At 48.0% G+C, this 25,834-nt stretch overlaps 1 protein-coding gene across 1 annotated transcript in view; it reads left to right on the forward strand.

The window, feature by feature from the left end:
* ARHGAP29 (Rho GTPase activating protein 29) overlaps positions 1 to 25,834 on the forward strand; it is a 393,170-nt gene that overhangs the window by 280,193 nt on the left and 87,143 nt on the right. Inside the window, exons 13-14 of the mRNA XM_086957877.1 lie at positions 13,811 to 14,001; positions 18,528 to 18,697. Of these exons, the coding sequence (XP_086814003.1) occupies positions 13,811 to 14,001; positions 18,528 to 18,697 (361 nt within the window). The remainder of the gene's footprint in view (positions 1 to 13,810; positions 14,002 to 18,527; positions 18,698 to 25,834) is intronic.

Consider the following 25,834-nt stretch of genomic DNA (forward strand, 5'->3'; position numbering starts at 1 on the left):
GTCTCCAAATGTAATTTGCTGCAAGTAATAGAAAATAAGTTAATAAGGAGACAGTTGGCAGTGCCCCCAACTACCTCTATTACCCCTTTTAGGTCGAGCCTGAGTGTAGGGTCATGTGCTGTTCGCTCTGCGAGGCACGCCGTATTGAGGTATGCAGTCGAAGCCCTGCCCACTCTCCGCCCATATTTGTCATTGGCTTTTGTCATTGTCCGTCATAAATGCTGGATTCTGATTTGTAAGTAGGCCTTGTTAGTCCCTCCTTGGTACTGCCTTGTCTGCAGTTGTTACCTCCCTTAACGACTGTACCTTTTACTTGGCTTCTTACACGGTCTGAGTTATATGTGGGTGAACACTATCTTGTTTATTATCTAATGGGGACAAACAATGGCAGCTGCTTTTTTGTATTTGCAGCGCGCCCACTGCTTTCGTATAGAGCGCTTTGCCACTAACTTTAAAAGCAGGTGCCACCTACCCCCACAGCACTCAGGGCACTGTGGTGAAGGTTTTTTTTTTTATAATGACTTTTTATCAGAAAGTGGCGATGAGCTTCAGACACCGCGCATTCTCACTTTAAAAATAAATAAATTATTTTGCATTCTCAGCACGGCGCCCACTTTAGGGACACCGTGCTGGGTTTCTTTTTTTTTTGTACTACTTTGTTGAGCGCCGCGCCCGCTTCACGTACACCGCGCTCTACATACAATACAATTGGTCTTCCTTTTGCTAAGCTTTGACATTATTGGTATTCTAAATGACGCTGCCTATTTAATATTATAAATGGTATTGCCATGTACAGTGGCAATAGCTTAAAATCTCGCTATTGCGAAACGTATTGCATGTAAATGCTTGTTTCATGAGCAAGTCAGATTGGGTTTATTAGATGAATAAATGCAATTCCAGCCCCTGCTGCTCCTGGCAAGAATTTGTAATAACCCAGAAGCCTAAATTTGCAGGGAAATACTGAGAGACGTCATGAATTTGGACAATTTCCTAGAGATACCCTAGCTCAGATTTATCAAATCAAGCTTTGCAAGGATGGGCACACCACAATATTTCTCTAATCCAGACACCCTTACTAATGTTTAACCCACTAGAATTAAAGCACTTTTTCACCAGCATTCCCAGATGTCCCATTTGGCAACAAATTTCTCCAGGATGGTGGAGTTATACCTTCAATCCTAAGCACTTCCTGCACTTTATTTGCAGCTAAGCCTGAATGAGGGACAAACATTTTTGCTGACCATATCTGAAAGAAACACGTTAGTGATAGATTCCTTACCTTAGAATACCCCCAGGCGTCAGACTGGATCCGGAAAGTTTTCGTCAGCAGTACCCCTGCGCCTCGGAATGTGGTGTCGTGTGGCTCCGCGTCCGTCGTCGCAATGATGACGTTGTGGCAGCTACTTAGAGGCCGCCCTCGGGCGCTGACGTCCGTGCTTTCTTTTTCCGCACCAGCAAGTGCAGATCTGGGATGAGCTAGTACCCCCAGTCAATTTTTGACTGAGTTTGAGATTTTTTGTCTCCATTTTTCGATTCTATCGACTCCTGGTGCAGAGTAGGGATGGCCTTTTTGAAGTCCTGCAGAGCCTGTCGCCACATGATGTCGGTGACCGACCCCCACGACATGGGTCTTTACTGCCTGGAGCGTGGCCATGACCCCAGGTGGTTCTCCGACTGTCTGTCCATGGCGCCGAAAACTTTGCGGGAGCGGTCCTGAAAGTTGCTGGAAGCCCGGCTGTTGGCTCCGCGTCGTTCAAAATCCCGGCCAGGAGGAAGTCGAGGGACCGCGCACTGCACCACCATCACCATTCTTTGGGTTCCAAGTCGTCCAATCTGGGTCAGGTAAGTCGAGGCACTCAAAGAAGTCTAAGGAGCGTCATCGCTCTCCAAATTCCCCTCGCCGGTCGTGCGACACGGCTGAGGGTGCTAGCGGTACCACCCCTGCAGCTCCAGCAGAGCCTGTGCAGTCGACCACGGCCTACTCACCCTTTCCGGGTCCTGCAGCAACTCCGGCCCAGGTGCAAGATTTTCTTGCAGCCATGGCTGCTCTTTATGGGCCATCGGTCCCTGCCGTTGCGCTTTTGGGCACCACTTGCCCGACTGGGGGTGCTTGCCATGTGCTGCCGGTGGCATCGGCCTTGGCGCCGACTTCGGTCCCGGTGATTCAGGACCCCCCCTGGATCCAGGCCTAATTCCCGGTTGACGCCTGTTGATCTTAAAACTCCTGCGCCGGCACCGACTCCCCCGGTACCGCCTATGACATTGTCCGGGTCCCTCGGACGACATTGCTCCGGTTTCAGCCCCAAACTGCACACAACGCCAGTCTGGCTTTGTTCGACGCCGATGAGGGGGGGGGGGGGTTTGAGTTGGATCAGGACTGGTCAGAAGAGTTAGGGGATGCCTGACCTTGGCTTCCTGTCTCCTCCCTCTGTGGCTTCGGAGGAGGGAGCAACCTATGGTGTGATTTTGCATAGGGCAGCTGAGGCACTTGACCTTGAACTCCCTACGGGGACCCTGAGGACTAACCTCACTGAGGTGCTCCAACCGGCAGTAAGCTCTTCGGGGCCTCTGCTGCTGTTCAAAAAGGCACTGACTGGCGTTCTTATGGACACTTGGTCCAGGCCCATCACAGGTGCTCCTGTTGATAGGAACGTGGCCAGTCGCCACCACTCGGCTCCGGGCGACCTTGCTTTTCTGTCCACCCACCCAGAGAGTCTGGTTATCCAGGCCTCTACTTCCCAGAGCGCATTCCCTTCAGCCCGCCGGATAGGGAATCCAAGAAGCTGGAGCAGTTTGGTAAGAAGCTGTTTTCAAATGCCAGTTTAGCGCTGCGGTCAGTGAACACTGCATGCCTCTTGGGCTGTTATTCCCACTCTATGTGGGATACGGTTGTGTGAGTGCTGCCTCAGTGTCCGGAGGAGGCCCCGGACACTGCTCACCCAGGCTGTTGCAATGCTGAGGGGAGGGATGCAGCGAAGTTAACCATAAGATGTGGACTGGATACTGCGGATTCACTAGGCAGAGCCATTTCCACGATGGTTGCGCTCCACCGCCACGCCTGGCTGCTGTCCACTGGCTTTTCGGGGGTTGTCAAACTCCCTTATGGACATGTCTTTGGCCGTCGCCTTTTCGGCGACAAAGCAGATCATGTCCTGGAGTGCTTTAAGGACTCGGGCCATGTCCTTGGGCCTTTCCACCATGCGCATGGCCACTTCTGCTTTTCGTCCCTTTCGTGGCCACGGAAGGAGCACCCCGACACGCCGTTCAGCCTCAAGCCGCAGAACCAACCTAGAGGCGGTCGCGGACGTGGGCCCTGCCGTGGGGGCGCAGGGGGCCAGCGGGCGGGTCAGTTCACCCTCACCCCCGCAGCATCCTCCACAAAGCCTTCCTAGTCCGAGCTTTCAGGCCCATCAAATGCCAGTGGGTGGCAGGATTCGCCACCACCTCTCCCATTGACGCACCATCACATCGGACAGGTGGGTGCTGCAAATTGTCCGAAGAGGCTACCCCTCCAGCCATGCCACCCCAGTACCACCGCATGTCGGTGGGTCATCTGCAACTTCTGCAAGAGGAAGTTCAGGCCCTCTTGGCCAAGGGGGATATTGAGCGTGTTCCTGTGCCAGAAGCAGGTTGTGGTTGTTATTCCCACTACTTTCTGGTACCTAAGAAGGACAAGGGCTTGCATCCTATCTTGGACCTCTGGAACATCAACCGCTTCTAAAGGAAGGAGAAGTTAAAGATTTTGACGCTGGCTCAGGTCTTATCTGGTCTTGACACTGGAGACTGGATGGTAGCGTTGGACTTGCAGGACGCATATTTCCACATCCCCATCCTGCCGGCCCACCGTCGTTACATGCGGTTCACGATAGGCCACGAGCATTTTCAGTTCACCGTGCTCCCCTTTGGCCTTACCAGTGCCCCTCGGGTGGTCGCAGCCCATCTACGCAGATCGGGGTTCCAGTCTTCCCCTATCTCGACGAATGGTTGTTAAAGGCGGGCTTGCCCCAGACAGTCGTCTCCCACCTCCAGACTACAGCCGATCTCCTGCATTTGCTGGGGTTCTCCATCAACGTGCCAAAGTCGCACCTGGTTCCCTCCCAGAAGCTCCCTCTCTTCGGGGTGGTTCGGGACTCAACGCAGTTTCGGGTTTATCCTCCCAAGCAGCGAGCCTGAGATATTCAGGCTATGATTCCAATCTTTCAGCTTCTATCCCGGGTTTCGGTCAGGATGACCCTCCGGCTTCTGGACCTGATGGCCTCCTGTATCCTGTTGGTAAATCATGCCAGATGGCATATGCAGTCTATGCAGTAGGACCTGAAGATCTAGTGGGCACAGCATCAGAGCAACCTGTCTAATCACGTCCAGAACTCGGAGGGCACTGCACAATTGCAGTGGTGGCTCACGAATCACGATTGGGTCAATGGCAGATCCCTGTCCCTTCCCCAACCGGAGCACACAGGGATGACTGACGCGTTCCTCCTGGGATGGGGGCAGCCATATGGGAGAGGCGGAGATCAGAGGCCTCTGGTCTCCGGCGGAGTCCTCGCTCCACATCAACCTTTTGGAGATTCGGGCGATTTGACTTGCACTGAAGGTATTCCTTCGTCTGTCTGCGGAAGTGTGGTGCAGATGTTCACGGACAACACCACCGCCATGTGGTACTGCAACAAACAGGGCGGCGTGGGTCGTGGACTCTGTCAGGAGGTTCTGCTTCTCTGAACATGGCTGAAACATCAGGGCATTTCCTTGGTGGTTCAACACCTGACAGGTTCTCTGAACGCCAGGGCGGGCGAACTCAGCCGTCGGTGCATGATGGATCGTGAATGGCGTCTGCACTTGGACGTGGTGCAAGATCTCTTTCAGCAGTGGGGAGAGCCTTGGTTAGATCTATTCATCACCGAAGAGAACGTGGAATGTCAGCAGTTTTGTGTTAGAATTTCCAAGGCGGCACTTGCTCGACGATGCTTTTTGTCACGAGTGGAGTTGCGGTCTGTTGTACGCCTTTCCGTCTATACCACTTCAGCCCAGAGTGCTGAAGATCAGGCGCGACCGGGCCCAAGTCATCCTTGTGGCTCCGGATTGAGCATGAAGATACTGGTATCCCGAGCTACTAAGCATCGCCATACATCCCCTCAATCCGACTGCCTGTTCGGGAGGATCTTCTGTCGCAGCAGCAGAGGATGGTCCTCCACTTTAACCTGTCCAGCCTCCACCTCCATGCGTGGAGATTGAGCGGCGGCAGTTGACATCTTTCGACCTTCCTCTCGAAGTCTGTGATATAATTTTGGCTGCCAGGTGTCCCTCCACTAAAACGGTATACGCTTGCAGGTGGAACTAATTTGTGGCATGGTGCACAGCAAAGGCTGTGGATCCTCTTTCTGACCTTCTTTCCGAGATTGTTCTGTTCCTTCTTTCTTTGGCCCAGCAGGGCTCTGCTCTGGGCACTATCAAGGGCTATCTTTTGGCCATTTGAGCCTTTCTAAGGCTTCCATATCAGCCTTCTCTTTTCAAGTCCCCTTTTGTAAATAGATTCTTGAAAGGTATTATGCACATTTTTCCTCCTGTCCCTTTCGTGATGCCTCAGTGGGACTTGAATTTTGTTCTGACTTATCTGATGTGTGCTCCTTTTGAGCCACTTCACAACTGTCCTCTTCGTCTTCTCACTTTAACCCCTTCGATGCTGATGACGAGCTCAGCTCGTCATCAGCCACGGGTGACGTGTGCGGATGACGAGCTGAGCTAGTCATGTATCGCGGTAATTCGAAAACAGCCGCACAGCGCAAAAATAACCGCAGCAGCGATGCGGTTAAAGATTGCTTTCCTGGTTGCCATCACCTCTGCCAGGAGAGTGAGTGAGCTCCAGGCTCTTTCTTCTAAACCTCCTTTTCTTTCTGTCCATCTGGCCAAAGTTGTTCTAAGAACACGTCCATCTTTTCTGCCCAAGGTAGTCACTGCGTTTCACTTCGGGCAGACCTTCACTTTGCCTACCTTCTTTCCGCCCCCGCATCCCTCAAAAGAGGAAGAGAGGCTCCACCGTCTTGACCCAAAATGTGCGCTTTCATTCTATCTGAACCGCACACAACAGTTCCGGGTGCATGATCAGCTCTTTGTTGGCTACATGGGTGCCAAGAAAGGTCGGGCCGTGGACAAGCGGACCATCTCTCGGTGGGACATTCTGTGCATCAAAGCATGCTTCTCTTTGGCTAGAAAGAAGCCTCCAGTGGAGCTACGCGCCCATTCTACCAGGGGGACGGCCGCCACTACTGCTTTGAGACATGGAGTCCTCTTGCCCGACATCTGTCCAGCAGCTACGTGGGCCTCGCTGTACACGTTTACCAAGCACTACTGCCTGGACTGCCAAGTCCGGAGAGACTGTTTCTTGGGCCGTTCTCTTCTCCAGGACTTTCTGGTGTGGTATTGGTGCGCAGACTCACCACCGGGGTTAGTATTGCTGGGGTATCTATTCTAAGGTAAGGAATCTATCACTAACGTGTTTCTTTCAGATGCACAGGTTACTTACCTTTGTTAACAATATATCTGTAAGAAACATTAGGTTCGAGGCATGTGGGCTGCTGAATTCATATCTGTGCATAGTCCGCCACCTAGTGTTGGGTCCGGATGATTGCACATTGTTGTCCTGGAAGAGTCTTCGAAGTATCACGAGATAGGTGGCTCCTCCCCTGGACTACAGTGCGCATGGGCATCGCCTCCATCCCCAGATTGTTTTTTTCCGCCATAGGGTTCGGATGTGTTTCGGTTCCCTCCTTCGGAACCGATAGTTGTTCGATTTTACTTGAGACCAAAAGGTCTTTAGGCTGGGCGTCGGTATTGTTGCGTTCGGGTTTTCTTACTGACTCTCAGCTCCAATCTCCTACTGCCCTTCCACGTGCTTCGACGCGGACGGGCCTACACTACCACTTTTACTATGGAGCGGACTCCATTCAAGAAGTGTCCGCTGTGTCACTCAAAATATTCGCACCTCGACGTGCACCCCGTGTGCAACACATGCTTGTCACCGGATCACCGTGAAGACACCTGCATGGCGTGTTCAAAGTTTAGGAGTAAGAAAACTTTGAAGATTCGCCGGGCTAATAGACTCCAGGCACAGTTGTCGGCTTCGGCGCCCCCACCTGATGACATCTTTCAGGAATCGGTCGATGAAGAGGACGACGTACAAAAGTCGGACCCTGAACCCGCGTCCGAGGAAGAAACCTACGACGCGGATGAGGAGACCTGCGACGAAGTCTCCGGTGAGGTAGGGGACGACGAACTGATTTGTGCCACGATGGAGGATAGCTCAGAAGAAGAGCTTCCCCAACCGGACTCCGGGGTTGCCCCCCGTCATACGGCCCAGGTCGAGGGATCGCCTTCGGGCCTTACCCAAGATCTTACTATGAGTCCTACGTCCCCGCCTCCGGGCCCGGTCACGGACATTTCTAACAAGAAACCGAAAGTGAAGCCAACTGGTCCCGCACCCTCGGATGCGAAACCGAAACCGAAAGTGGCGTTGGTGAAGAAGGTTCTGGAGGCGTCAACTTCCAAGAAACCCAAAATGGCCGACTCGAAGAGCCACGCCAAAATGGCCGACCACAAGAGCCGCGCCAAAATGGCCGACTCGAAGCCCTCTGGGTCGGCGCCGAAGGTGAAGGCATCCGACGCGGCTGCGTCGGCACCTAAAGGGGTCGCGGACCCGAAACAGGCTTCGAAGAAGCGTCACGCTGATGGTGCGCCAGGCCATGGGGCGTCGGCACCGAAGAAGAGGCCTACCGGCGACCGGACTCTCGGAGACGAAGAGTCGCTCGCGACGGTTCAGCCCTCGGCATCCCTTACCAAGAAGGTGGGAGAATCCTTGAAGCGGATCCAACAGTCCACTGTTGTTCCCAGCCAGGACACTGTAGTGCCTAAGCCCACGCCGAAGCCTGCCAAGGAACAAACGCCAATCCGTTTTACCCTTCCTCCCAAGTCGGCGCCGAAGGCCTTCGCGCCTAAGCAGAGCGCTCAAGAAGTATTGACGCCGAAGGCTGCCTTGGTGGTGTCGAAGCTTCGGCTCCAACCGCTCGCGGTGGAGGAACGTCGGGAGGTGACCATCGACGCCAACACCGGAAAATTGTCGCTCCTCAAACGAAAGATTACGTCGGAGCCGCCATTGGAACCTTTTAGGATTCCACTTAAGAACAAAAAGTACTCTGCGGACTCTTCGGCTCTGATGGAACCTCTGTCTCCACAAGCCATGGAACACTCGCCGGCCCATTCCCCAGTGCCTGGTGTGGACGAGGAGGACGATGAGTACAACTATCCTGCGTACTCGGATCCGGAAGAGGAGCAGGTGCCCTGGACAGCAGGAGGCGACATGGACGACCCGCAGTCGGGCCAGGACGCTCAACTTTTCGCCGCGAAGACGTCACCGACAGAGGACTCGGCGGCGTTTAATGCATTAATAGAAAGGGCAGCAGCGAACCATGACGTCGAACTGCACTCAGACCCTGTGGATGCGGACTTCCTAGTCGACACCTTCTCGGTAACCGAAAAGCAAGTCAAGACGTTACCAATGCTCAAAGGGGTGCTGAAGCATGCACAGGAGGTATTCAAGGAGCCCACCCGGGCGAGGGTGGTCAATCCTCGCATCGACAGAAAGTATAAGGCGGCGCCCACGGATCCCACGTATATTAAGGGACATTTGCCATTGGACTCCCTGGTGGTGTCCAACGCTCGGAAGAGGGCGAATTCGCAGACTACTGGTGATGCTCCTCCCCCAGACAAAGAGTCAAAAATTTTTGAGGCATCAGGCAAACGCATTGCTGCACAGGCAGCAAACATCTGGAGGATCTCTAACACTCAAGCTCTGCTTGCTCGTTATGATAGGGCCCATTATGATACATTAGAGGCCATTCTGCAACACTTGCCTGACCAATACAAGGAGGCGGGGGAGATGCTCATTCAGGAGGGTAAACTTATTACTAATGCATCCATCAAATGTGCCCTAGATGTAGCTGACACTGCCTCCAGGGCTATCAATACAAGCGTGTTACTTAGACGCCATGCCTGGCTTCGAATTTCTGGGTTTAAACCCGACATACAAACCACAATACTGGGTCAAACAGTGAATCCTGACCATCTGTTCGGCCCTGAGGTGGATGCCTCCCTAGAAAAGATGAAGAAAGACACCGAAACTGCCAAGTCTATGGGGGCTTTACAAAGTCAGCAGTTTCGGGGCGGTTCCTTTCGCCGCTCCAATTCAAGAGGCACCTCAAGAGGTCAGGCATCCCAGTCCACGCAATACTACAAGGGTAACACCCAGTCCTCGTATAACAACAACAAGGGCAGGGGTGGCTACAGAGGCAATAATATCAAAGGCAGGGGACGTGGAAACAATGCCTCCAGGTCCACCACCTCCAACAAGCAGTGACGCCTTGTCACTTCCCCCCGATCACACGACACCTGTCGGGGGGAGACTCCAGCAGTTCCTGCCGGCGTGGAGGTCCATCACCACGGACAGGTGGGTGAGGTCTCTTATCCAGTACGGGTACTGTCTAGAACTTACGTCCATTCCACCGGACATACCGCCAAGAAGCCGTGCTATGTCCGACGAGCACTTGACCTTGTTGCAGCAAGAAGTACTGGTCATGCTGCAAAAAGGGGCGATAGAGCTTGTTCCATTGCAAGAACGGGGAGCAGGGGTTTACTCCCTGTATTTTCTAATTCCCAAAAAGGACGGATCACTCAGGCCGATCCTGGACCTCAGGCCCCTGAACTGGTACATCAACTCAGAGCACTTCCATATGCTCACATTGCAGCAGGTGCTTCCCCTGCTTCAACGGGGGGACTTCCTAGCAACGCTGGATCTGAAGGATGCCTATTTCCATATTCCCCTGCATCCTTCACACAGAAAGTATCTCAGATTCAAGATCTTAGACCAGCATTACCAGTTCAGGGTCCTGCCGTTCGGGGTCACCACGGCACCGAGAGTCTTCACCAAATGCCTAGCGACTGTAGCAGCGCATCTCCGTCGCCAGCACGTCCATGTCTTTCCATACCTAGACGACTGGCTTATTCAGGCAAAGACGGAACAGCAGTGCGTAGACCACGTGTCACGCACCATTCACCTCCTGCACGATCTGGGATTCTCTCTGAACTACCCAAAGTCCCATCTCCAGCCCGCCCACGTGCGACAGTATCTGGGCGCGACAATCGACACTCTGGCAGCCACTGCGCAGCCGAGTTCGGTGAGAATCGCCAGTATCCAGGCGCTGATCCAACGATTCAGACCCCAAACCTCGCTTCCAGCGAAGGTGTTCATGCAGTTGATAGGCATGATGGCCTCCTGCATCTCCATTGTCCCGCACGCGAGACTACATATGCGTCCGCTTCAGGAGTGCCTGGCACGTCAGTGGACTCAGGCTCATGGGCAACTGACAGACCTAGTGTTGGTGAGCGGTCGGGCGTACAACTCTCTGCATTGGTGGAATCCACTGAACCTTTGCAAGGGCCGACCATTCCAAGAGCCTGTCCCACAGATCATCCTGACAACGGACGCTTCTCTCCAGGGATGGGGAGCGCATGTACTCCATTACACGGTGCAGGGATTATGGACTCTTCAGCAAAGGAAGATGCACATCAATGTGTTGGAACTGATGGCAATCTTCATGGCCTTAAAGGCGTTCAAAGTACATCTGTGCAACAAGGTCGTGTTGATCCGGACGGACAACATGACGGCCATGTACTACATCCAGAAGCAGGGGGGAACACACTCTCCACAGCTGTCTCATCTGGCTCAGAGCATGTGGAAGTGGGCCATTCAGAGGAACATCTTCCTCATGGCAGAACATCTCCCAGGCAAGGACAACCAGATGGCGGATCTGCTCAGCAGACACAGCCATCAGATGCACGAGTGGGAGTTACATCCATCAGTACTCCAACCGTACTTCCACAGGTGGGGTCATCCAGAGATAGACCTGTTCGCCACAAAGGAGAACGCAAAATGCCAAAGCTTCGCCGCCAGGTTCCCACACCCCCAATCACAGGGCAATGCGATGTGGATGAACTGGTCAGGCAGATTTGCGTACGCTTTTCCCCCAGCACCTCTGATACCGCTGGTGGCACGCAAGCTCAGGCAACACTCGACGCTCATCCTGGTTGCTCCAACGTGGGCTCGCCAACCATGGTACACCACGTTTCTGGAACTCTCCGTGGTACCGCATCAAAGGCTTCATCTCACTCCCAGCCTTTTGACGCAGAGCCATGGCGACGTTCAGCACCCAGATCCGCAACAGCTCAACCTGGCGATCTGGCTCCTGAAGTCCTAGAGTTTGGCTACCTCAATCTTCCTCCCGATTGCATGGACATCATTCGGGAGGCGAGAAAGCCCACTACTAGAGCTTGTTATGCGGCTAAATGGAAGAGGTTTGTCGTCTACTGCGTGGAGCACAGCATTGACCCGCTAGACGCTTCCATTCAAAACATCATATGTTACCTCTTTCACCTGTATCGGTGTAATCTAGCTTACTCTTCCATCCGCATTCACCTGTCGGCTATGGCAGCATACCTCCAAAATAGGCAACACCTGTCACTCTTTAAGGTCCCTGCTATCAAGGCTTTTCTGGAAGGACTCAAAAGAGTCATTCCACCAAGGACTCCACCAGCTCCTGAATGGAACCTCAATGTGGTTCTTACAAGGCTGATGGGTCCTCCCTTTGAGCCACTACACTCTTGCGAGCTGCAGTTTCTGACCTGGAAGGTGGCGTTCTTGGTAGCAATCACATCGCTACGGAGGGTTAGCGAACTGCAGGCGCTCACCATCCAAGAACCCTTCTTCCAGGTACATGCCAACAGGGTGGTGCTCCGCACTAACCCTAAGTTCTTACCCAAAGTGGTCTCGCAGTTTCACATAAACCAAACTATTGAATTGCCGGTGTTCTTCCAAAACCCAGAGACGCTGGCGGAGCGGATGCTCCACACCCTTGATGTGAAGAGAGCCTTGATGTATTATGTGGACAGGACAAAAGATTTCCGCAAAACCAAACAACTTTTTGTTGCTTTTGCCACGCAACACAAGGGAAATGCAATCTCCAAAGCAGGAATAGCTAGATGGATAGTAAAGTGCATTCAGATCTGCTACGCTAAAGCAAAGCGCACTCTCACTATACCACCGAGGGCCCACTCCACTAGGAAGTTGGGGGCCTCTATGGCGTTCTTAGGTAACATTCCCTTAGACATCTGTAGAGCAGCCACATGGTCTACCACTCACACTTTCACTAAGCACTACTGTGTAGACGTGCATTCAAAACAACAGGCAGCTGTTGGTCAGGCTGTTCTAAAAACACTTTTTCAGACTGCTGCAGCTGGCACGGGCGGCCGCCGCTAATGGAGGGACTGCTATGTATTCTATGCACAGATATGAATTCAGCAGCCCACATGCCTCGAACTGCAAATGCTACTTACCAGTATGCATCTGTTCTTGGCATGTAGGGCTGCTGACATTCATATCGCCCACCCTCCTCCCCGGCGCCTGTAGCAGCTGCAGTATGTATTCATATACAAACATATGCTCATAGCATGGTCATCACTCACTTCTTCACTCCATCTCTGCCTATGGCTAAAAACAATCTGGGGATGGAGGCGATGCCCATGCGCACTGTAGTCCAGGGGAGGAGCCACCTATCTCGTGATACTTCGAAGACTCTTCCAGGACAACAATGTGCAATCATCCGGACCCAACACTAGGTGGCGGACTTTGCACAGATATGAATGTCAGCAGCCCTACATGCCAAGAACAGATGCATACTGGTAAGTAGCATTTGCATTAGTGATAGATTCCTTACTGCCCCACCCATCCTCCCCTTTCTGCGAACTGATTTCTAAGGTTAAGGTCATCCCTTTCAGGGCCCTAGTTTCATTGGCCCAGTTGTCAGTTTCTTGCATGGCTCTGCGTTCCAGGCGCAGATGTACAGAACTGAGGTCCGCGAGAGAGGGTGGCGTCTAAGTAGCTGCCACGACGTCGACCACGGCGCACACCACGGACGCGGAATCGCACAACGCCTCCTTCTGACGCGCAGGGATACTGCTGACGCAAACTTTCCAGATCTAGTCTGATGCCTGGGGGTAATTCTAAGGTAAGGAATCTATCACTAACTAATGTTTCTTACAGATGTATAGTTACCGAAGGTAAGTAACTTGTGCTTTTCATCTCAAAACAATACACTTTCAGCAGCCTTTTCAACTCAAGACACTTGGTTCTCCTCACTCCCACCTCCCCCCTGCCCTTGTGATGGCTTTACATATCAAAGCACCAAGCACTTTTCTCTATTTTGAACTCTGCACCTCCCAAAGAAGGCAAATAAATTCTTAGCTCGTTATTGGCACTGGAGACTACGTCTCACAAGTCGACATTGGCTTATTTCTCATCTCTAGTTAATCAAGATATTATACATACTGTACTAAATTATATTTGAAGTGTATTCCGGATTCATAGTAAATATTAGGTGTTCTCTCTGCCCTTTTTTAAGGATATGTATTTTAAAAATGTACTATTTTATCCCTTTTATAAAATATTTATTTAAGATTCTGTATAGAAATGTATTGGATTCTGTACACACCTTTGTCTTAATAGAGTCGAATAAAGAAAGTGTATTTGACTGACTATTGAATTGCATGTTTTGCAATACCTTGCTGCAATGAATCTGTTCAGAAGATGTCTTTATTGATGATGCACATTTATTTTCCACTGTTTATCTTTAATCCTACAGTATAACCTAAACACTGCTCATAACTTGGGAACACCTCCTTACTCGCCTTTATATTCCTTTAATCACAGGCAACAGTTAACCTCTTTCAGATGCAGCATGCTCAAGTGGTGTCGCTTCCCGTTAACTTCCAGGCTCTGTGCGAGAGTGCCAAGCTCTATGAACCAGGACAGCAGTATTCAGAGTTTGTTAAAAGCTTGCCAAAGGAAGACTGCCCTGTAGAATCGGGAATGTTTGAAAGCCAAAGCTCCCAAATTGGAGGGTAAGGTCCTTTATGCCTTTAAATGTACATAATGAGCCAATATACACTAATATACAGTTTGCATTCTCATGAATCTGTTTCTACCATGTGATTGGTCAGACATCTGTAGCAGCAGGAGTTGAATTCAAGCATGAACCCATCACATTTTTTTTTTAATTGAGATTATTGGAAGCTTGCACTTTGAAAGACCAAGCAAATGCAGTATACTGCTTTCATAAGAGTCCTTATAGTCAGTTGTCACTCATGGTGTAGGGAGATGAACCCTGAAAATAAACGATACAACGATCCAATTCTTTGCTCCTTTTTCTAAATATTTTGTTGATGCTGCTGAGGTATGATCTCACATTGCCAATTGTAAACTTTAGAATAATTTAGCATGCATGTTTCTTGATTGGGACCTGCGATTAACAGTCGCAAAACCATCCCCACATGTCCATGGTGGTTTGCTCATATGACTGTTCTTTAGGACCATTGGGAAATGATCGGAGACATGCCCAATATAGTAAGAATAGGTTGTATTGAATTTTGTATTTTCCCTACGGGGCTGGGAGTATTCGTTCATTCCAAACTGCCGGCCAACTCGTGAATAGTTTTTAGGGTTTATCACAGGAATATGTGCGTCATTTACCCTCTGCCTAACTTGTGTGATTAGTTTACAGTTGGCTCATCTATTTGTAGTCTTGGTAAATCTTTTACTGTATGAGGTACCACTATACGTTCCTGTATGTGAGAAGGTGAATGGGGCTGATTGCATTGCTTATAGTCTTTAAATTAGTTCTAATGTCTTGCTGTTTGGTTGGTTGATTTGCGTAATCCTAGAGGAAGGGTTTTTATTTGTTGTGTAGGACAGTATTATGGTAATTTATCTCTTTTTGTCCCCTGTTCCCTTATATCCTCTGCCTGTTTTATCATCACGGGTCTCCTTTTTTTTATTTTTTTTTAAAGGACATGTGGGTTTCCTAAAACACTGAGTGTTTCCATAGCACAGCAGTTGCCAGGTTTCCTGGCCTTATTTAGCAGTATCTTCTTGTGGCCAGAGTTAGGTCTGCAATTGTGGGTTACAGGATACATTTTGTCCAGGTGAAGGAGGGGTGGCATTTCTGATGGTAGGTATTGTAATGCTGTCACCCTTTTTAGGTCAAAGCCTGCGTTGCAGCGCATGCGCTGTAGCAGGCAAAGAGATATTGTCAGGAGGGGTTTTCAATACGGCATGAAGCCACGCCCCTTTTTTCCATTGGCAGGCATCTCGAAATGGAGGTCTGCCATTGAAAAAAGCTCCTGTTTTGCAGATTTGTCTGCTCTGGATACCGCCTCTCGGACTCCATGACCTGCCTTACGGTATCACGACAATATTTCTTGAACTATCGCCTTGGCAACCATGAGGCAGGTCAGGGAGTCCTGGAGGGGCGGGATTCAGTATCCTGTTTCCGCCCCGTTTTTTTTTTGCTTTTGTGCCGTCATTTCGTTGGGAGTCCTCGGAGATGGAGGTTGTGGAGGTGAGATGGTGCTGGTCAGTAAACGGTCCTTGTTTACATTAGCATAACTTTGTAATACCCAAAAGAGCTATTTCCGTGAAAACATTATGCTTCGGTCTAAATTTATTATTAAAACTGCGTTTATTAGCCCCAGCGGATCCTCTGAACGTAGGTGAATTTTGCTAACGAGAAGGGCCCAGTAAACTAAACACAGATGGTTACCAAAGACAAAACGTGTTCAGTACTCATACCTGCTCTGCTAACGAGCACCACAATTACTTCGCAGCAGAGACATAGGCAACCTCGGATGAGCTTAGTCCAGGGTGCGGGCAGTTAACTGCTTTTGTGAGGTAAACTACTCGGCGTGCATTGAGTTGCAAGGCAGTAGCACGGTATCACCGCAGTAGGAACCAGCAATACTGAATGACCAGTTATTAGTATTATTGGCAGTGAGCAAGTAGTATACCTGATGGGTTTTCCGCCGTGACCCACTGCATCATTCCTTCTAAAGCCTGCTATTAAAAGGGAGAGCTCATTCAAAGGCAGCCATTTTAGCTAGCTGCACCCACATTAAGGCCCGCCACGTGCATGACTTAAGTACACCTGCAGCAGCGATATTTCTAACCTCTCTTGGCAGGAGCGCAATACCCATTGGGCTCACCGGGCCTCAGTCCACCTGTCCCCCCCTAAGCCCCCACCCCCCCCCCACACACACACACCACCCCACCCCACCCCACCCCGTAGCGTGTGTCAGCCCGGACAGAGACAGCTTTGCGGGCTGGCGACTGTCTGATTGCAGCTGCACCGAGTACTTCACAGGTCTTTTAAAGACCATTTAAATGTTAATGAGGCTATTGTAATGGTTTTACTCCTTCTTAGAACCACCCGGCCTATCGCTGGTAGAATTAGATCCCCCCCCCCCCCTGAATTTTTTTTAACCCCGTCCCACCCCTCCCACGAAAATTAGCTCGAGTTGCCTGTCTGTCTCTTGGTACTTGCTGGAGTTGGTTATGCAGAGCTGTACCTCAGTCAGAGGCACCAGCAGTTGCCGGAACAACGTTATCTCTAATGCGATAAGGTGGCAATAAAAAACTGTTATTTTTCAAGAGTAGACTGTATGCACAGACTCCGTTCAACATATTTAGTGAGAAAATCAATAGCGACATTAGAATAGAGCGCCGACCGAGTGCAATGGAGGACACGCAAGTCTGTCTGCCACATATGATGTTGGCACCCCTGCGCAATTACTTACCAGCAATACCCTCCTGAGCTGTAAACTGGCCCCAGTTTCTGAATGCTAATCCAGCTTCTCGCGTTTAATACTAGTATCCCATGACCTGCTTGACAAGAACATTAAGTGGAGGGTAAAAGACGACCACAAAGGGTTAAACATCGTGTTTCATTAGGCTGTGGTCCGCCATTTAAAGGTCAGAGGGACTAACTACCATAGTGAACCTTTTTCCGGCAATTTTCAGCAAATAATGCTAGAAAGTTTACTAGTGGAGTCTGGGGTGGAAACCAGATAGGTTAGCAAACTGATTTTTGTTTTGCTTAAATATGTGCGCGTGCGTAGTTGGACTGCGATGTCCACTAGGGCTTTCCATGGCAGTTCAGCGAGAAAGCTGTAGCCATTAGAGTTATTGGGATCTAGCCTTGCTTCTTGGAGCAAGGGTGATTAGCTGGTGCTTCAGCTCTGAAAGGAAACCTGTTCGTATGGATTTGCTGAGGAAGTCTTGCCATGTGCAATGCCAGTACCTGAGGTTGAATTTTTGAGAAAGCTACAGCACATGAATCACCTGATTCCTTTATGTCCTCAAGGTTGGCCATGAAAAAGGACCCCCTACGTGGGGGGGGGGGGGGGGGGATGGGGGGGGGGGATAGGGGGGCTGATCGAATGCACTAGTTTTAGAGGCAAGCCTGGGGTTTGTGGCAGTTTTTATTTTCTACAGCTTTTGGTGAATAACAACCGTAGGGTAATCCACACTGTGTTTGGGCAACAGCTCCAGAGGTGTAATGGAGAATAAACATTCTGAACGGCTATGAAGAGCTTGCAAAGGCTACTCAATGCTTTGTGAACATTTACCTATAATAATTTCTGTGTTTGGAGAGGAGTTGGCTTAACGGCTAGAGCGGTCGACCTCGAATCTGGGGAACTTGGTTTGAGTCTATGCAACGACGCTGAACATCCTGTGATTCTGAGCAAAATCCCTTATCTCCCCGTGCCTAACAAAAACAAGCATTGGCATAGCCAATAGGTCTCACCTTTGGGACCTTATAAGTGTTTAGCCAGACCTATTGTCTATGCCTTTTACTTACATTTTTAAAACCAAAATAAAGGTCTGGCAAAACACTTATAAGGCCCCAAAGACGAGACCTATTGGCTATGCCAATGCTTGTTTTTATGAGACTACTGGTCAGTTCTGGTGCTAAAACTGAGGGGTCTTTAAGACCTCTTTCAGCTGGTCTACACTTTCCTGTATGATGATTATGTTGTAATAAGTGTTCATCCCACCAGGATGGTTAGGCCTCAAGTCTGAAGGGGGTAACTCTTTTAGTACATGCTAATGTAAGGTTTTGTGAATTTGTATTGCTCAATTTTCTGAAAGCAATGTTACGAATCTTGTGTTCATGTACCGGACTTGGACCCAGAAGTTGGGATATTTGTCAAGGTGGTTATTCCTGCACTGGAAGACAAGGGGTTTATAACATTACACCCTGCGAGTTTAATCCATACATGTTTCTTTCTGCCAGGTTGCTGGATTTTAGTATTCTATTGCTTCATCCCATTGTGATGTTCTGTGACTATTTTCCCAACCAGGTTTGGAAGGAGGAAAGGCTACAGACAATAACCACATGGTATTGTTGTTGGTGTGGGGTGTTTTCAAAGCACGGTAATAATCCACTTAAGATCAACTAAAATATGACACACATTGGGGTGTAGAGAATTAATCTAGTCCAAGTTAGATGTAGGAATACAGTGAGCACTAAGAATGTTTTGGTTTGTGAAACACTTTAGTATATTCAGAGCATAACCTTGTTTTTGTATAATAGACTTCTTCCCTTGAAGAGGCCAATGAATAGTGCACATTCATCTCATGGAAACGTATCTCAGAATTCTGGAGATTTCCCCAACCCGTCCTTAGAAGATAATGGGAGCCCTCTTTACCATCGCTCTCAAAAGATTGGACAGAAGAGATCTTGCAGCAGCACTGATATTCAAGGTACTACATTTAATCCTATTTCAGTCCGTTCATGTCTAGTTTTTCATTTTTACTTTTATCTTAACTTGTTGGCCAGGTTTGAGGTTCCGGATATAAGCCTGTGACATACAGAAACAATCCTTTCCATGACATTGCTAATTTTCTATGGTTCTAATAACTAATTATTTTCCGGAGGGGTGCAAGAGCATATTCTCTCTAATGTGCCATGCTAGCACCACGTGCTACTGTATGTCAATACTAAGTAAATAGTATTCCTAGCAGATGCTATCCACAGTTGTGAGTCAAAATATCTTAAAAGCAGTGTTTACTGTGACTCATATAAGGAGCATGGGCTATTACATTTCTTGTATTTTCTGCATGTGAGCCCTTTGCAGTTTCCCTAAGTGGTGAGGTGGTGCTCGGCACATACCAAGCTTGTCTCACTAGTGTTGTTGTGGAATGTCATGTAATTGTCAATTGTATTTATATAGCACTTTCTACCCCTGATGGGGCATTGAAGTGCTTTGCGGTGAGTTGCACGCTACTCCAGAACCAAGATTAGATTTTAATAGCAGATTAGCAATAAGTGTTTTTTCCTTGTGCATTAATTTTTAGGTTTGTGCTCTTGATTTCTTGTGTGTTTACTAGAGATTAGAGTAGGGAGAGAAAGATGGGAATTGATTTGAAAGGGGAAGTAGTAATTTGTTTTTAGGTCTCGCCTGGCGACTGCAGTGCAAAAGCACTGTCGCTAGCGAGATCTATTGTCACTGACTTGCCTCCCAAGGGAGACAGGAGATGGGTATGCGCAGGATGGACTGGAAATGTGAACGCGCGCATGAACACGCACGTACAGTCACGCGATGTACCCATCTCCTGTCTACCTTCTGTCCTCGCAAGCCATGCAATCTGCTGCGTGCCTCCCGTTTAACTCCAGTCAATGGGGGACTCAGCAGCCCGCTCTCCTGGTGGGACCACTCAAATCCCCTCTTCCGGCTTGGTTGCTTGACCTTACCGAGCTGCTCTCTGGCGACTCCCTCTGTGGCGAAAGCACTTCAACTGCGGGGCTTCCCTGGACTCTGGGTAGCCCTGCACTGCCGTTGGCGGCCTCTGACTCCTTCCTTGATTCACCCGGGCCCCCTCCTGGGACCCGGGGCTCTCCTTAGAGCATGGGAGCCCCGCGTCACAGCCCACACCGGCCTCTTCTAGCTTGGTTTCAGGCCCCGCCCAGGTCCCGGGCGAGCCTGCCTCACTTCTTCAGTTGATTTCATGCTGGTGATTCCTGTAGGTATTCGGAAATGTGTCCCGAGTTGGAGTTCTGGGTGCTTTGCTCAGTTAGCTTCTATGCAGAATTTTGCAACATATTTCCTGAATTTTATGTCATGCCCACGCCTATGCTTCGCAATTGTTGAAATGATTTAAAATTAAATCTGCTTCTGGTTGACGAAGTAAGGTTGCAGCCTTCGTTTCACTGCTAATATACAAGCCAAGGCCTATTTGAGTGGGGGTTAACCAAATGACGTTTTAGCAGCTTGTAAGATTTGAGCAGATTGGTTAGTGAAATTGCTAGTGTTGCTGTTAAGAGGGCTCTTTAAAATCAATCTAATATTTAAGACTAATGCCTTCTTTACTCAAAGCACAATTCTAACTTTCAGTCTGAGATGGTAAGGTGTAAATGCTGGGCTATAATTTGTAACCCCTTATAGGGAGAGCTACTGGCATCTATAGAGCTTACTCTCTATTTAACTCTGGACCTCTCTTCATCTTTCAAGTAACACACGGTTTTCGTAGAAAACTGATGGACGTACCTCAAGCTTACTAAAATCCAGCAGTTACATGGTTTGGGAGAAGTATGCACACCTAGTGGACAAAATGATACTGCTTGCTAGGTATTTAAAAACAATATTTTTAAATAAAACCATGTCGGTATTGTGCTCTAGAAAAAAAAAAAAAAGGTGATTAAGAGTTGCAGGTAGGATGCAAAAAAAGTTCAATAGCATGAGTTTTGCATTTTGTTTATGGAGTTGATGCCTTTTTGTATGAAGAAGATGGTGTACAGTTGGTCGAATGGGTGATAATGGGGTGAACTATGGTTCTGTGAAATGTACTATGCATGAGTGAGGATGTGTGTCTGGTTAGTTACTGGAATTCGAAAACTGAAGCTGGAGTTAGAGGATGCTACCAGTCCTTCGTAGGGTTATTTTGCAATCATCGTATTATTGTTTTAATTTAAGTAGCTAATCTACATTTATGCCATAGTCAGAAGACCTCATTAGAAATGTAGACTCGTTCGTGAGAACCCAGCACACCAAACTAGTGATTTTTTGAGTGCATTGGTGTCATGTGAGCCATTGTGGACTGAAGGTGCTGTCATCCAGTAATCTTGAAGTCAAGAGTTTTAGCAGTGGTACTCTGCTTTTTTTGCAGTGTTTTCAAAGCCTAAGCTGGATGTCCGTGAGGTACTTGTGGTACCACGATTTCTGCAAAGCAAATGTTTTTTAGTATGACCAAGTAGGGAATGTGCTGGTTACTGAAAAAGGCTTGCTTGGCCAACGAGCTGGTGTGTGCTGTTGATAAGAGAAAGAGATGCCCCCTAATGCTGAGGTGACTGGCAGCTAGGTGTAGTGTTGGGTATGTTGGAGTCTAAGTTGTTACTGAGTTAGTAAATATATTCATGACTTGCTTTATGTGCCACTGCCCAGTATGTACAATTTTCAACAGTTAGTCTGACTAAAAGAAAGTGGTGGAAACAGCGGCAACTGCTACTGAGCATACTATATTTCTTTTGAACTATGAGTGGTTGTGATAAAAATGTTTTATACATGCCACTCACTTTTTAATCTCTGTAGGATTTGAAGGGATCAAGACCTTCTTCCAGTTTTTGAAAGCACCTTATCTGTTCTTTCAGGGTAAGAATCTAGGTTTTCAGGATTAGTGTGATAATAAGATATTGTGAAGCTCAAAGGTACGATTTTCTTCTGAAGAGTAGGCAGTAGAACTCTGCATACGTCGCAGGCAGATAGATCACTGTCATTGACAGCACCTGTTTATCTGTTGAGTAGGCCGTCTCCAACGAAGGAATGCACTAGTCTTTTAGTGGGAGGCCTTACATATGATAATTTTGTCACAGACATTTGATTTATACTGGATGTTGGTTAAACTTTGTGTGCACCTCAACAGTCCACTCAGTTTCTGCACATGCTTGTGGCTTGTGCACTCTGTTCTTCTGACATTTTCAGTTTAAGAAATAAAGTAGTCTTTAGATGCTGCTCCTGTTTAGTTGCCTTCAGCACACTCGCCCATCTCTTCTATCAGCATCTCAGGCATTCTCAACCCTCAAGTGCATACATTTAAACTGTGTTGTATTGAATGTCAGTTACAAATTCCCCAACCATGCCTCAGGTTTTTATTTTTATTTTATAAACTGACCTTATATTTCCACTCTGTTTTATTGATCTGATGTTGATCTTGGTGCATTCTGAAAAGGGATTTCCTTCCAGCCTTTCTACAATGTTCCAGCTAAAGAAAATGGAAAGCGTAGGCCCGGCAACTAATACTTGTGGCATGCCCCCATGCACGTTTATCAATTTAGTTTAGCAGATTTATTAGTAATTTCCTTGTCGCATTCATAAACCATTACACAGCAATGAGGAAACCCCGTCTACTGTAGGGCCGGAGTACAGTTTGATACAAACGAAAATGTGTCCCAACTGAGGTTATTTAAATATGGCAATACTGATAGCCAATATACAATCCAATAAGGTAGTTAGACACCCCCAGTTCAGAAGTCAGTGGGATAGCACATTACTCAGCAAGAAAATGAGTGTACCATAAACTGCAACGCAGAAAGCACCAAGTCCCATTGAAATAAATTAAAAATTGTAATGATATTTGGACATATATACACATTATATACTTTTTATATACATTGGTCGCTCCAAAAAGTTAATAGCAAGTGCTAGACAAGCATTTGCAATGCAAAACGACTCACATTTACGCGAGTTTGAGCTATTAGCATTGTAAATGACAATGCCTTTTATTTATGTTTACGTTTTTCAAGCATAAATAAAACGCATTGTCATTTACAATGCCAATAGCTTAAACTCATGTAAATGCGAGACCTATTGCATTGCAAATGCTTGTTGTAAATAGTGGTCATGTGTGTTTGTTAGTTGGGAGTCATGGGTAGAAAGGAAAGGAACATTTAAGAAGGATGTCTGGGAGTTCATAGTAATCGGAAATGTTTAGGATCGGTCTGAGATCGGTCTGAGAGAGCGGTATGAGACAAAGGTTGAAAGGAGTTTTTCTTTTATAACAAAACTGAAATTAACTTATACATACAGAGACATGACACTTGGTAAAGGTTTAGTGGCTGGAGTAAACTCTAAATAATTACCCGTATGTACATAGAAAGAGCAATATGTACATGGTTTGATGTGCATATTTATCTTGTGGTGATGTAGCATCTGTTTTTTCATATAACTGTATCTAACCTCTATATACATATGTACACAAGGCATTTCCTAATGTTTTATGGAACAATCCTATTTAAATGAATTTCAAAACCTGTGATCAACAGAAATGAGGAACCAGCAAGACGAAACACAGTCCAACACCTCCAACCTAGAGGCCTTCATCTGCAGTATCATAAGCCCGATGCAAAATAAACTAAAGGCTTCTCTTTCAACAACCAATGCACCCACTCCACCCTTACACTCCCCCCAATCCCCCCCGTGTTCCCATCCTTAGGAACCCACCCACCAGTATCGTTCAATATCAACACCCAGTATCAATTTAGCCCTAGGCAGTGCCACAGGAAGTGTAATAGTATTCCGGTTGTACCGCATTCACACCAGCACTACTCGCTACGGTCTGGGCACCATTTGAGTATGCACGCTCAAGTCCTATACCAGTGTGTAGCTATCTTGGTAGGTGTTTCCATGGTTTAAGTATTCCGTGCAGTGTGGGCACAGTTGTGATAGAAGGGTGTAAAGTATGGATATCACAAGTCTTCCCCCTTCCTCCAAAGAAAGCCACCTCTCAAAGTGGTTAATTGCTCTCTGTGCGTGCAGTCTCATAGTTGGGTGCGTGGCCCAGTGCCATGATCTGGAGTTAGTGTATGCATTCAGCATCACCACCCACTGGGCTGGTCGAACCTTGTCTGCAAAATATAAAATTTATTTGGTATTTTGTCCACACTATCTGTGTGGTATAAACGTGGCTTGGTACAGATCAACTAGTGCGGGCATGATAAGATTCAAGCATGGAGCGTGGCAAGGTGCCTTTGTCCGGAAAGAAACTGAAGAGTTTATTGAGGATGGTGCCAGTGGTTTGCATTATGTTTTGTAGTATAGCGAAGTGTAGCCATCTAGGCCGAGATACTTGTTGAGTTTTAGTTGTGTGATTGTAGCTATGACCTCCTGTATCATAGGTTTATAGAGGCTGTCGGCTTGTTGCGAGATATGTCTAGACACCTGGGCACCCTTAAGATATGTATTGATACTGCAGACCTTGGACAAAGTAGAAGGCACAGTACAAAATCTCTAAAAACTTTAGCTATCTGATCATTTCCAGTGCCCTTCAATCCATCTGTATTGAAGATGACTCCCACTCTATTGTTATGTCATTTAGCCCGCAGCGTGTGTGCTGCTAGTTGGCCACATTTGCCCCAACCCCCCATCCGCCTAATATGGAATTTGTTTTGTAAGTGGAACATTGGGTATTCTGCCCTATCTAAATAGTCTCTTAAGTTGGCTTTGTGCCACTTCAAGTTTACGCCCTACCCTCTGTGCCCCTGTGCATTTGCGGATTGCCTCAAGTTCCTTTACTTTCTCCTCCAGCTATATCTGTTTTTCCATCGGGTCATGTTTTAGGAGATAGGGGATCAGTTCCTTTGACCACTGTCTAATGCGTCTCCCTCAGTGTATCTATCAGGACCTCCCCTGTGTCATTAGTCTCCATAAAAATAGCAATGGTTTAAGCAATAGCTAGGACATTGTCTGTTTTTTTGATAATGCTGTCTTAGTCTCCACTTGTCCCAGGAGTTCGCCAATTTCCTTCCATGCTGAGGGAAAGAGATAGTGGGGTTTGGTCTGACAGTTTCATGGGTTCTATGCTCACTGTCTTTACTCGTGCTTGTAGCACCAGGGTGCCCAGAAAATATTCAGTGCATGGACAGGTTTTGCGGGCAGCAGATTAGTATGTGTAATCTGTAAGGTCTGGGTGTGCAAGTTATTTTATTTTTATTTATTTTGAAAGTTTTATATAGCGCGAACAAGATCTTCGCAGATATCAGAGCGCTTTACATAGAGGGGTACATGAGGGAACATAGTCAAACAGATAAATCAATAGATCACACAGTACAAATAGGTGGCTGCAAGGCCAATCATGTGAGTAATAAGACAACTCATGCAAATAAGCAAAGGGGTCAAACATGAAGTACAGGTCGGTGCAGAGTGTTAACAGAGTTCGAGATACTAGTTCAAGTGTATTTAGCCATGAGGATAGCTTTTACTTCTTTTTTAAAGAGTGAAGTGGAAGAGATAAGCCTGGTTTCGGGAGGGAGTGAGTTTCAAATCCTAGGCACCATTCCTGAGAAGGAGCGCTTATATGTTTTTTCCTTCCGGAATCTTCGAGGTTTCAGCAGCAGATTGTTTGTGCCTCTCGTGTTTCTAGTTCCCCCAGAGATTGTCAGTTTCTCAGCGAGGTAGCCGGGTGAATTTAGGTGTACCGCCTTGATGCAGGCGATTTTCAGGTGAATTCTGGCTTCAAAAGGCAGCCAATTCAGGGATCTCAAGTCAGGGGTAATATGGGAGTGCTTTTTTGACCCAGTGATGAGTCTCGCTGCAGCATTTAGAGAAGCTCTTAGTGGTGCGGTTGTAGTTAGGGGGAGTCCGCAGAGGGCGGTGCTGCCGTATTCAATTCGTGGAATGACTAGTGCTTGTACTGCGGTTTGGAAGTCTTTGGCTGGGAGGAAGGGTTTAAGTTTCCTCAGAGTATTGATCTGGAAGTTCGATCCCTATGTTGCCTTGCTGATATGTTGCTGCATGTTGAGATTGGTGTCGAGTGTTATGCCTAAAGATTTTGCTGAGTCCACGATGGTGGGTTGGACATTTAGTGCGGTTAGGAGTTTAAGCCAAGTTTGAGTGGTGGATATCTTCG

This window comes from Lissotriton vulgaris, chromosome 1_1 (assembly GCF_964263255.1).
Source record: "Lissotriton vulgaris chromosome 1_1, aLisVul1.2, whole genome shotgun sequence".
Taxonomy (NCBI): domain Eukaryota; kingdom Metazoa; phylum Chordata; class Amphibia; order Caudata; family Salamandridae; genus Lissotriton; species Lissotriton vulgaris.